The sequence below is a fragment of the Calidris pugnax genome, unplaced genomic scaffold (assembly GCF_001431845.1).
Source record: "Calidris pugnax isolate Ruff unplaced genomic scaffold, ASM143184v1 scaffold60, whole genome shotgun sequence".
In the NCBI taxonomy this organism is placed as follows: domain Eukaryota; kingdom Metazoa; phylum Chordata; class Aves; order Charadriiformes; family Scolopacidae; genus Calidris; species Calidris pugnax.
In genome coordinates, this window is record NW_015090831.1 from 4,254,854 (window position 1) to 4,268,734 (window position 13,881).

The window sequence follows — 13,881 nt, forward strand, 5'->3', positions numbered from 1 at the left end:
GGACACGGCTGGGAAAAGCGCCGCATGTGCTTGCAATTCTGATCACGTCCTCCCATGAGCTGATCACCTAACTTTGTCCTTCTGGAATAATTTCCTGCAGAAAGTCATGATGTGAGCCACAGTTTGAGGCAGCTTCCCTTAGAAACAAAAGAAAAAGGGTATAAACAACTGCCCCTTATTCATATTTTATGTAACTTGTTTCTTTTTCTTAACTTTAGTTATTTGCCCTGGATAGCTGTTAACATATTGATTCTTCATTCTGCTATAACAGTCTCATACCTTAGTCTCTTGGGCTTCCATAATATTTTCTACACGCTTCCAAAAAAAGTTACTTAATTTATCCTTTCAAAGCATCCGAACCAGCTTCATGTTCCGTTTGAGCTCAGGTCTCCAGAGATGAAAGAACATCACCCTACAGTATTACACATCTTTTTGTTTCTACTTTCTGGGTAAGTTTAACAGGAAGAAAAGTTTCAGACTTCATTACTTGTTGAAGGCTATAGAAAGCAGGCAGTATTTTTAGAGCAATGGCATTATTCTGGGCAGAGGGAGACTATATTGAGCAGACTCAGCCTAAGTACGCCCCAGAACACCCTGGAAAGGATTTTCACAGCATGGCAGTGTGGGCTGGGTGTTCTCTGAGAGTCAGTTTACCTCTGAAAAATAATTATTTCTCATATCTCTTCTGTACTTATTGCAAAACTTGGATCAAAAGGCTGTGCTTCAGGGGAATGCAAAGCCGATGGCCTTTGCCAGAGTAATTAATTTGTATTAATCCGAGCGCTTCATTTCAATAACATTTCTCTTACTGCAAAATAATAAAAAAACTCACAAAAAAAAAAAATAAACCCAGGTCAGATATTACAACAACAGGTAGTCAGTGCACAATTAGAGAGACTTTTGCATTTAATGTGAAATGCATTTTCTTGTGTACATAGTTAGAAATCTAATAACGAGATGTAAAACGTATGTATAGCAATGTTGAAATCTTGTTGGGTGAACAACTGTAATATTAAAAGAACACTTTTTGCTACATCCTTCTTTTGTTTCCTTCTCCCAGACAAACTCACAAGCCTGGCTTTGCAACCAGCGATAACTCCCGAGCTCGTGCACGGTCGTGCCCACCTGAAGTGCTCTTACAGCCCCCCCTCCTCGAAGCCACCCCTGCAATACCTGGTGGTCTGGTCACGTCTCTCCACCCCTGGCAAGAAAGAGGAGCTCCAGCGTGACACCACCCTGCAGGCGTTTTCCTACATCGAGGTGGACGGTGTAAATCTCAGACTGGGAGACACGGTAATGCCACCCAGCCTTCAGCAAGAGGTCAAATACTCAGGGGGATCAAATCCTTTTCTCCAGTCTCTGTTGTGTTTTTATGAGTGCTGTGCCTCACTCACTATACTTACAACTACTGCAGAAAAAAAAAAAAAACCAAAAAAACAAAGAACAAAAACCTGAAACCATTTCGCAAGAAGATTATTAAATAGCATTTACCAGATTCAGGACCTGTAACATTTCTTTGAATCGCAGGGAGTTCACGGAAGCTATCCATTTTGCTATTTTCTAAAGGCAACTTGAATCTTTGCACTTACATTACAGCTTGAATGCCATGAAGGTGGTATGAGTAGTAGGTACATGTGCCTGAGCTGATTTTTGCTTTAGTATTTTTTGTATCTTGCAGAAATGGGAATTTGCAGCAGAGGCAGGCTAGGCTATATGCACTCACTAATTTTTATACTCGTGGACCAGAGACACAATAGCCTCTTTTCACAGAAAAGAAGGACGGTACATTTTAAAATAGAGGGAGGTTTATTTTATGGTCTTTTTCACGGTGTTCTGCCTCTCTGATTCCAAATTCTTGGTTCAATAGCATACTGAAAGATAGAGTTCATTACAAAGCAATCTTTAAGTATATTTGATGGCTTACACAGCAACACAGATCTAGTTTCAAGAACAACAACAAAACAGAAACCAATACAAGATGTGAAAAAAATTGACTTGTGTATGAATTCATGGCCTTTCATGGTACAGAAACAAGACTTTTAAAGTTAAATTAGGTTCATAACTTTTATAGGCAGAGAGCCATTAGTGATGCTACAACGAACTGAAAGAATAAACAGGGATAATGTCCCTGTGTTAAAAGTAGGTTGGAAATAGTCTTGGCATTTTGCAGCTCTTCTTTGAGATATTTAAGAAATGTGAATTTCCAGTTCTTGAAAGGATGAGTCATTTATAACAGTAGCATAACCTAGATAGTTTTTTTCTCATTTCTCCTTGTAATTATGCCTCCTCAGTTCAGAATCTGACTGATGCTGCCCTCACTTATATTATAACACAAGGCAGACAATTCTTTCAGTTTAAGACAAGTTTGTGTTACAAGGAGATATTTTCATCAAAATAATTTCACTTGCAATCACTTCAAATCTAGTTTTAACAATCCTGGGGGATTCAGAGGAAATATAGTTCTGTTAACTAGTAGCATCACCAAATCTTTATAAGACCATTTTTATTATATTAAGTTTTTAGTAAGCCCTTCTTTGTCCTCTGCTGAAACATGTTTAATTTAGTGGGTTTAGTGAGACTAAAATGTTCTCTTCCTTGCTAGATTTTTTAAAGGTCTTCATGGCCTATTTGACTAATTATAATTATCCATAAATCATCGCTGGTGAAAACTAAGCAACGAAGCCTCAGCTGTAACTGGGAATTCAGTTTTACATAATAAAGATTTATAAAGCATTTTGCCATGCCCGCTCTGGGTGTCTAAGAACAGTCACAAAGAGGCAGAGTCTCCTTTCACTCCATTGGTGTAAACCTCAAGCAATTTGGTAAGCGTTGGTAGGGCCACAGCAAAGGAAAGGTGATGCCACTTAAGGCAGAGACAGACCCTGGGGACAAAGCTCTGCCACACAGATGCAGTTTGTAACTTCCACCTGCCCATGAAGATGCAGGCGGAAAGCTTTTTTCTCAGGCAGCTTCAAAGGAAAACCAAATCCTCACTGGTAAAAACCATATTAGACAGGAGACAATTAGTCGGGGCCACTTTCCGGTTCTCCTTCTACTTCTCCATGCACAGCCCAGTGGTACCATCCCCACAGCTGCACACCACCAGGGTGCACGGCTGGTGTTCAGAGCAGAATTTGTCCCCCAAGGATGCAGAATTTGTAGCCTTTTGAAAACTGGTTGCTTTTGTTTACCCTACTCTTCTTCCACCTGCGCTTAACCTGAATTTGGCCTCAATGCTTTCATAGTCTGAAATCAGCATCTTCTCAGTTCATTCCTTGACAAAACACTACAGCCAAGCAAAGTGATTTTTTTTTTTTTTAATCACCTTTTACGTGATTGATATCTACACTATTTTTTATCTTTCAGAAAGTCTCCAGGTAATAGGTTAGTCACACAATAGAATATCTATCGATATATTTTAATACACAGTCAAACCTTAGAGAAGAGTTGAGATTTACTGGCCAACATTTCTGAACTTGTATTGACTAAACAGCCAGTTATATTCTAATAGCCATCATGTGGGCTTTTCTCCCACATCTTTGGGCTCCAATTTCGTTATTTCAGGCAGTAATGTTGGCAGCATAATGTTCGCAAAACTATTGTGGCCTTAAATAAATCTATAACATGCCTCTATTTCTATATAGATGCTGAAAGAAACCTACTCCATCTGATATGAAAATTCTGGCATTCCTAAGCTTTATTTATGCGATAGTGACAGAGGTCATTTCATTCCTCGAGGCACAGCCATCTATAAATTATAGCAGCACACTGTGAGTAATGAGTTATGCTAAGAAAGAAAGGTGTTTAGAAGAAAACCGTGCAGATTTTGCTCAGCACAGCAATCCAAAAGTTCATATGAGGAGCAATTGCCACCACACATAAACTACGATGTGCACTGTAAAATAAAAATGTTTAAATAAAACTGGCCTTTCCAAGCTCTGTGCTAGGAGTGGCTCTTACACATGGTACTCTGCAGCAGCAGAAGAATATGCCCCCAGCCAAAAATACTGTAAATTAGTGCCTCAGTATTGAAAGTAAACTAATTTTCACCCACAAGGGAAGAGGCGAGAGCTTTCCCCCTTCTTAAATACTAATCCCATCCCAACCACTGGACTTGACAAAATCAACAACAGAAATAGGAAGACCTGCCTATTTGTAGGTCACGCCTGAGTTTACAATTTCTTTCTCAACCTTCAGGTAGAAAATGGGGAGCATTCCCTCAGAAAGAGAGCTGTGAGCGGACTCAAACAGAGATTTTGAAGCAGAACAGGGTCAGAGAAATGATGAGCAAACCCCTGCAGGTGATAAGACACCTCGCTACTAACCTTACAAAATGTCTTTCCTGAGTAGATGAATGACCTACAGTCAGTCTCCACATACTGTTTGGCCATTTGGCAACTGGCAAGAGCTGCCTTCTATATATATATAGCGAGGAGCAGAGTGACTGGAGCTGGACTTCCCGCAGTGTCAGGTCACGCTGCTGCGCCGGCTCCCTCCCTTCTGCAGCCAACAGCCCATTACAGGGAGCTATTTGTGTTCAAAAGCTTTAAAGTCTAGTTTATTAATTAACTCAAAGTGAGATTGTCCCTGCTTTCCCCTTCCTGCTAACCCCTTTGGAAAGCCTTTCCAGAGACCTTGTTCCTACCCCTTTCTGCGAATACCTACAGCCAGATCGTTTCTTCAAGCTAATGAGAACTATTTTCTTTTTCCTCTGGCTTCCTTAGAAATACCATCCTCCAGCTCTGCTCATCCTTTGCTCTTTTCATCAAGGCTCTTTCCCTTTCTCTCTCTCTCTCCCTCCTCCCCTCCCACACGCCCCAGCTCCTGGCAGAGCGACTCCTCGAGGCTTTTCTAACCCCAGCCCCATTAGCGTTTAATAGAGCAAACAACAGCAGCTCGGAGGCTTTGATAGCCATCAGGAGACACTCTTTTCTCTGGCATGATCGATTCCCTGCCCAGCTCTTCACCTGCAAGCCATGAGGGTGGCTGAGTGACTCGTACCCTCGGCAGCCCAAGCTTGCCTTTTGACATGGTGATGTAGCAAAAGAGGGTAGATCCAATCCTGGAGTTAATAGAGTTAATCACCCACAGCTGAGGCACCTGCACCTTACGAGCAGCATGCTGACTTCCCAGTGAGGGGGAAGAAGTGGGCATTCCTAAACTGCACCTGATGTTGAGAAGGGAGCTCCACAACATGTGGGCAACAGAAATTACTGACCAGAGCGGCATCCTGAAATTCCCACACCTCTCAGGAGATTGGATGTCCAGGTCACGAAAGTGTCTCCATCTATGTTTTTAATCCAGACCTCCAAGTCCTACTCAGATGCAGCTGGCTGTATGTAGTCTTTGAAAGATCACTACCAATAAAAGTAACTATTTCAACTTTAAACCATCATTGTTGCCACTGTGGGGCTTCTGGCACTACCATACAAGTAGCTTGCTGGAGAGATGGGAAATAGATAGCTGATCCTCCCAGCTGAATTAGGGGCATGTCCCACCCTTCCCAAGGGAGCATCTCACCCCCAGGGCAGAGGCTGCACAAGGAGAGGAAGCAGGGACTACAGCCAGGGACCAACACATGCATTTGCCTATTTTCTCTGGTGACTGTTTAGATAAAATGCATGAGCTGTCCTGATGGGCAAACCCAAACCCAATACTCCAATCTGCCAGCTCTCAGTATTTTGAGGGCAAGTGCTGTTGCCCCTGGGATGCTGTTGAGATGGGTGGTGACACCATTTCTGCCAGGGCTTTGAGAAGTGCCTAGCTGAGGCTGGCCTTTCTGAGAGCTCTCAAAACCACCCGGCAAACCTAGGAGTCTTCACTGACTGAAGAGCAGGGATGGATTTCGATCGCAAAACAAGTATCTCCTGTTTTGCCTTCGGGAGCCCAACCCCTTATCTGAGCATGGCTGGGAGAGGCTGATGAAAAGGGAGGCATGGACATGCTGGATGGGCTGGCAAGCATCCCCCTCTGTGCCCCCACCGCTGTGCATGCCGCCTTTGAAGATGGCAACAAAGGTGAATGAGACTTTCTTAGAGATGTTTCTGTCTCTGCCCTCGGCCCCACGTCTCTCACTACACGCTCAAGCTGCTGCAGGTGATCCCTGTGCTACATTCAGAAGTAATTAGGGGCACGGAAAAGGGTGAGACTGGAGGCGGTTTTATGTTCAAAATTAGTATAAACAACTGATCTGGGGAAGCTTTGGATTCTGAGAGCTCTGAAAAAATAACCCCACATTCTGATGTGCAAGTTACTAGAGGGAAATTTGCCAGAGATGGTGACAAGTCTTGGGATTAATGCTCTCCCAAATTGTTTCCCAGAGCTACCTGACCCCTACCAAATTAATGACTGATTTCTGCTTTTAGCTAAATATGCTGCTTACAGGGTTCATGGCAAAGTGGGAAGAAATCTGATCAATTCCACTTAAGCGTGGAAATCTCCTCCAACACACAGGAAAGGAGAAACTTCTTAGGTACCAGTGCCTTTTTCTATCAGGATTTTGATCCTAAAAGTAGTTTTCCTCCCTGTGGGAAGATCTTCTGGTGCACGGGGGAAAGGGAGCAGCCCACATCCAGAAACAATCCAGTCATCCTTTCTGAGGGCATCCTTAGGTTTCTGTCCCTTTAGAAGGGACATGGAAAAAATTATAAGTTTATTTTTAACAGATCCGATGAGTTTGTGAAAAAATACTGCCTAACCTGTCATGGCCATCAGCATACTGCTGTCAGTGATGCTTTTATCTCTTCGCTTTAAAACGGCTGCATCCTGAGATGGAGGGTGGGGGAGAAGAAGAGAAAGAAAAAGTTGATTACTGAACTGGAGAAAAAGAGCTAGTATTTAGCTGAAGGCAAAAAAAACTCCTCGGAGTGACTATCATAATAATTATGTGACAAACTGTCAACCTGTAGCTCAGTAGCCGATGAACATATCTGCTGATTGTGAAGTGAAGTGTGTGCCTAACAAGGTAAAGGCACTACAAGGGGAGGAGTGACATAAAAGACAGAAATAAAATGTAATTCATGATGGCTGTCCGTACATTTCGAATTTGCAAAGTTTGTGCTCATCTCCAAAAGTGCTGAAGATAGAACTGGAACGGACTGATAGTCTTAGAATATCTCAGTGTATCGTTACAGAGTAATTGTTGATTTTAGTGTTCAGTGCTTTGTCAATAATATATAACTCTAAAATATATATGTGTGAGAAAATACAATCCTTGCAGGGAATGAGGCTGTGTTCTGACATTTCCTAGGATGTCACTTTGGGGAAGATCACCAGGAGATGCCTCCGTCAGTGCTGTGCATCCTTGGGTGCAACCCTGCTGCCTCTCATTACAGCTTCCTCCTTGGCAGGAGTGCTCCACATGGTGTGCTCAGAGGGATGTCTCTCTGTGAATATTTTTGGTAAAAAGCATCAAAGCCAAAAGTGCAAACAGCCTGGCAAGTGTAAATATAGTATCAGCCATGCAGGTGCATTGGATTTGCTCAATGAGCTCTGCCAAGGGATTGTTGGTTTGTTTTTTTTTCACTAGGGGGAATAGATGTTATCTGAACTCTCTTGTCACTGCCTTGTCAGATCCCCATTTTGCAGACTCTCCCTGTGGCAGCTGTAGGAGAAGCAGGAGTAGGAAGATCAGCACTCACCTGCTGCCTCCCCACCCAGCAGAAGAACTTTTTTGAAAACTTCTCAAGCTGAAGACGAGCCTTTAGGGAATGCTTGGAGATAATAAATATCTAATGATAACAGGGGCTTATCACCTTAAGGAGATGACAACTTGTTCTCCTTTGGAGGCAAACTGGCTAACTAGGAAGTATCTGAGGAATTTTGACTGTAAAGTATCTCTGTGAAGCCTGTTTCATTTTTTTCCCCCCAGTAGATCCAGTACGACCTCAAGGCCTCCATCTAGTTAATGGAACAAACAGCACCACTTTCACTGGGCCAAATTGGCGGGAGCTGTTAGCAAAAGAGTGAGAAACTTTATGAAGGTAAAAATGGCCCAAAGGCACGTAAACCTGGGACTGAGCTGGTCTGGAAATGATCCACCCAAAGAGCATAGAAAACACTTGATTTTTTTCCAAAGCCATAAAAATGATGCTGTATTGCCTTTGGGGCATTGTCGTTGTGCTCAAATGAGTTAGGAAAGAGGATTCTTCAGTTCGGAGGAATCTCATGACTTGATGCTAATGAAGAGAGATTTTTTGGCTGGAAAAAGAAATATTCCAGAGCGTTATGCAACTCGTGCCCTTATGACCGTATGAATCTGGGAATATCTTGGGTTTGAGCCTGTTTCGCTGCCACCGGTCATGAGATTTGTGCCTAAACTGGCAGGTGAGAGCTACCAAGAGCAGGATGGCCAGTGAGCGGGGCTGGGAATTCCATCCAAAGGAGCTTATCACTATAGAAAATAAATTAGATTGGTCCAATTCCTCCTCATGGGTTACTCGAGGCTTAAAAAAGGCAGTAGCTATAAATATGCCATCTGACTATTTGGAATTGATTTAATATGTCACAATCTGTTACTCTATTTCCGAGAAGAGGCCAAGAAAAAAATAATTGGAAGTACAGTTTCAGAGCCTATTGTCATGTGCTTTAAGGAAAACTTCTGTAGTTTAATCTTATGATCCTAGAAATTATGTTAGCAGTTTGGGTTTTCCGAAACCAATGAAACATTAAGATGGCAGATGGTGTGCGGGCTCAGCAGAGATAAAGGTTGTGTGACTGCTAGGAATGAAACATAAATGGCCTGGTACATTGAGTTTGGTGGAATTTTTTTGGTTTGGGGGAATTTTTATTTTATTTTATTTTTTACAATATAAACCCTGTAGGCACATCTACATCATCTTTTATAATGCAATAAGGAAAAAAGAAAGGAACTTCTTATAGAGCTGACACAGTTTCTGAGACCGGATGAGTGTCAAACTAATTAAAATGAAAAAAACCTGCTTACAAACGTGGTACAGAGAGAGGATATTTGATCCAGTGGACAGACTGAAGTCTGGGATCCCAAGGGCTAATGTCCTAATCCCGACAGTGATGTCTATGAACAATGTAATTCTCCCTAATTAAAGTGAGTTAATATCATAGTCAAGGTGCTTGAAAAACTGCAGAAGAAAACACACTGTAAGCACTCAGTGTTATTAATTGCTAAGACAGAAGCCAGGTTTCATTGCTTATTAAATGCATCAAAAATTCTTCCAAATCTCAAAATTTATGCAAAGACCCTTTTAAAGCCTAAACCCCAAAATTAGTTTCAACAGCAGAGACAAAGTTTAACGACTCTGATCAACAGGAAGATGCCTAATTATACGAATTTTCCTTAAGAAAAGCTATAGCACATGCTGTTTATTTATTACAGGTCTTTTGCACAGTCACCGCTTTTACGAGGGACTCTCCTGAGCAGCAGTCGTTGCCTGAAGAGAGCAAAGGTTTCTATGCTGGGATTAAGGTAATGCCAATGGCCTTGATTTACTTACTTGGCATACCCCCGGGGAATATTTATACATTATCTGACATGCTCTGAAAAACAACTCACAGAAACATAAGCCTTGATCATCTTAACCAGTGCTGCTTTTATGTTCACTTTGAGAAAACGTCTTAATAAATTATATGGCTTTCAGTCTGTTTGTAAAGCGCCCTAAAGCCCCCATCAGCACCTTGTGCAGGTGCTGACACTAATGCACCATAAAGGATGTGCAAAAGTACATCTTCTAGTAAATACAGCCCCAAGTACTCTGGTGGTTATGTATAATGGGAAGACACACCCACAAGGATGAAGAATTTCATTGTACATAAACCAGAAGAAAGTGAAGAAAAAAAACTAGTTTTTATCCATCATCTTCTTATGGTCAGGCAATGCAAAAACCAAATTGCTGGAGATAAGTTCACACTGAGTGCACAAACCAGGTCTAATCCCACTCAGGGATTCACTGGGGGTCTGGCAATCCAGGAGAATTTGAGATCTTTTGAGTATCTAAGCTTACTGCCTCCACAAATGATGTTTGAAAAAAATCTCACAACCCATTCAGTGTGACGTTTGAATAACATTTTGGAGGTTTTTGGAAATATCAGAATTTCCCAGAGAATGGAAACTCCCTTTCCTGACAAGCCCCAAGTGCTCTTTCTGCTCTGTCCTAGGAGAATAGACAGACATAAATGGCACACCCTAAGCTCTCTCCCCAGCACAGGAGCTGCTGAAGCTGTAATTTATTATGTTCAGGGAAATCCTTCTTCCTGCCATAGCAGGGAAGAGGAATCGGTCAAAAAATTGCACTCACTTTGCACCTGGGGCAGAGCACAAACACAGAGTGCATGACCACGAAACAATGCCATACTTAAGGCCATGAATAATGTTGGCATTTCTCCTAGTGCATTGGAACCAGGAGCATTAAAAATTAATAAATTCTATGGTATCACATTATTTTCAGGCTTAATAAAAACCTGTTTTGAGATTAGGAGTTGAGAAGCAGTTAGACACCGTATCTGACAACTGCAAACATTTTCTTAATTGCCATGAATGTTAAAGTATTTTAACCACAATTTCACCTTATAAAGTTGAAGATCATTACTACGAAGATTATCATTATTGTTATGAGGATTATTACGAAGAATATTATTATTTTATAAGCAATTATATCTTTTAATAATTGATTAAAAACACTCAAAAATTCATAAATATCAGTATTGCCTAATTAATCTGTCAAAATGATGTTCTTATTTCCAGTTTTTACCAGAATCGTTACAAATTGCAGAGGATGGCAAAGAGCATGTTTTGACCATTCTGAGCACTGTAGCCATTGCCTGCCCTGGGCAAGATGATTCCTGTAAAATTACTTTACAGCTGAGTACTGAGGATTTGGGTAAGAGTTTTACATGTCCCCTTCAAATCAATGTGATTAATTTTCCGTGTATTTATGTTACGATGAATTCCAACAGAAATTACAAGACTTAAGTAACAACAAAGGGCAGAAGCCATAAAATCAACAAACTAGGCCATATATTTGTTTGTAATGTAAAATAGATGATAATATCACTCAGGTTTTTGAGGAAAAATAAAAAAAAATCTGACTAGCAATAACCTGAGTGGTGATCCTTTGAGATTTATGGATGAAATAACTATGAGTAGAACTTATTTTAAATTCCAGAAGTATAAAATTCCATTTTAAGTTTTTGTAGCAGCAATGGTCTTAGGTGGAATAATTTCATTAATTATCAATAAGAAGTTCACCTGCAGATTTATTATTCAGTAAATGTGTACTGAAGCCTTTTTTCTTTCTTTTGCTGGCTTACAGTTTTTATCTAACTTAATATAGAAGAAAAAAATCATTCTTGTGCTTATATATTCTTCTCTTTCTAAAGGTTTTTTATTTGTACTTGAAAACATTGACAGTGTTACTTAGAAAATTCTTGCCTTTTTGATCAGCAAAGGTTTTCCTCAGGTTAATCTGGTGGAATATCATGCCTAACCAAGAGGGAGCATATATATATATGTTTGTTTTCCATTTGCACTAAATAAGGCACCCAACCGTTTTCCTAACAAAACACTTGTTTCTCTTCCATAGGTGACTCAATGAGAAAATTGTTTAGCCATAGGATTATAGCCCCAGCCTACACACAAAAAGCCAGCTCAAAAGAAATTAAAAAAAAGTTGGCAAAAGCCAGATAGTTCCTGATATTTCCCCCTTTCTAAATCCCTCTCCTTTCTCTCCCCATCATCATCCAAGTGCTTAGACAGAAGAAAAAAAATAATTCAAATGGTATCATAACACAATGATCTTAAACTGAACGGCACCTTATGGTTCCAGCAGCTGTGTTGGCTCTCGCATGTGGAGTACTTTGCATTTCTCCATGGCTCAGTGCTGCTCTGTTGTACATATTGCTTTTGGCTTAGATTCTCTGCTGGTCCATCAGACAAACATCCGCTGAGCTCATGGGAACAGATTTCCTTAGATATTGACGTAGCTGAGAATGCAGGCTGATTTGTGGTGGGACGTCCCACAGCCTCCAAGCGACTTAGACACCTCCTGTTTATGAGAATCCAATGAGAATTAGTCACATAAGCTATCAAGGTAATTTTTCTTAACTCCCATTTTCTTATGCATTGGAAAAGCCTTTCAACATCTCAGTGAGAATTAATGCATGGTCCAGGAGCTCTCAAGGAGGCTGAGTTTGATAGATCAGAGTGAGGCTGACCCCTTGCCAGGGTCTTCTCCAGTCCCACAACGTGCATTTGACTGGAAGAAAGAGGGGAGGCAAGATTTGCAGAAGCAGCTTTATTTTCAAGTTGTCAATGGGCTTGACATGTCAGCACCAAGAGGTCCCAGGATGGAGGCACAACTCAACCTACTAACTGATCTTTGAAGGAACTTGTGACCGAGGTGGAAAATTTCTGTTAGTTTTAATCAACCCATTTCTGCAGCTTAAACTAATAACCAGCTCTAGCCTTTGATTGCTCCACCCTGAGGCTATTTTCTTGCATGACACTTGGGCTGTTTGTGATCAATTGAGATGTCTGTATATACTTAAGGTTGACTCTCTGCTGCTGTGTGTTTGCATAACTGCATGTCTGTTCCCTGCCTTTATTGTCTGTAGGGTCCATTAGTTTGTCTGAAGGAACACTGTGGGCTTCTGAAAAAAAGGTAATGTCATCCACAGTGCTATAAATTGAAAATAAAACCAACTTTAGCTGAGATTCGTTTATACCGAATAAATTAACTGACAAGCTCCTTGTCTGACTGAATCAATATAACAACACTGTTGTGCTAATTATGTAGGGAATAAGTGATAAGGAAGCTAATTACAAGTGCAGAAATATCTCTCTAAGTTCAGACAATATCATAATGAATGCTAAGGCACAGCAGAGCCACTGGAGTTCGGCTTCTGTTAAGTTTATCACTACTATTTTGACAAGATGATTTTCTTTGATTTTAAACTTTTGTTCTGGGTTGTGAGCACAGCTCATGGGGCTGTAATGGCAATAACTATTCCTCATGGAAACCTCCAATTTAATTGAATCAAGAACCTTGAAAACGAGCCAGGACTTTTCTATAAGTAAGGCAGCCTTTAAGGATTTACTATGAGAGATAATACCTATTAATATTTGCAGGTTTTTAGTTCCATTCCTATAGAACTCTACATGGTTAATTTAAAATGTATTTTATGAGTCTTTTCCATAAGGAATAAAACACAGATTGTTTGATCATGTTAGAAATACCATCTTAAAATATTTGAATGCCAAGTCCTATAAATTATTAAGCAATTCTAAACATAGGAAAAATTATGTAAAAATTTAATCTTTTCAGATTAGATTAATTCCACTGACACCATTTCTGGAACTTTGCTCTTTTCAGATGATAATTATTATTCTGGGAAAGAAAACTAAATACTTAGCACAAACAAGAGAAGTGGACACTACTAGCCTTACACCTAGAAGAGGTCCCTTTAGGAGAGATATGACGTGTAGAGTCAGAACTGAGGGAAGTTGCTATTGCCATGTTGATTTTATCACCACCCATCACTTCCATACCCATCACAGATACTTACATAGCCGGTACCACCACAGCTTATTACTCTTCTACATTCTTTTAGTGACTTTATCCTCATAATCCCTCTGTGAATGATAGAAATAAACCTACCATCACTTTACAGGTTGGAAAGCAAAGCACCATAACATAGCTAAGCCAAAAATGCAAATCTGCTGCATTGGCCTTCTTCTTGTGGATCTGAAGTTCACAATAAACTGACTTGAGAACCCCCCCTTCCCAAATAAAAAAATCTGTTTATTTTAAATTAAATAACTCCCAGCAGATACCTCCTTATAATAAAGCTAGTGAAGGATAAATGTTTTCCAAAAACACAGACTCATCTCTTTCTTTGTCACGAGAACTA

At 40.5% G+C, this 13,881-nt stretch overlaps 1 protein-coding gene across 1 annotated transcript in view; it reads left to right on the plus strand.

Annotated features, from left to right (window-relative positions):
• The window catches only part of LOC106887538 (von Willebrand factor D and EGF domain-containing protein-like), a 178,123-nt gene that overhangs the window by 56,973 nt on the left and 107,269 nt on the right, over window positions 1–13,881 (plus strand). Inside the window, exons 4-6 of the mRNA XM_014941130.1 lie at window positions 1,061–1,293; window positions 9,353–9,442; window positions 10,718–10,853. Coding sequence (XP_014796616.1) covers window positions 1,061–1,293; window positions 9,353–9,442; window positions 10,718–10,853 — 459 coding nt within the window. The remainder of the gene's footprint in view (window positions 1–1,060; window positions 1,294–9,352; window positions 9,443–10,717; window positions 10,854–13,881) is intronic.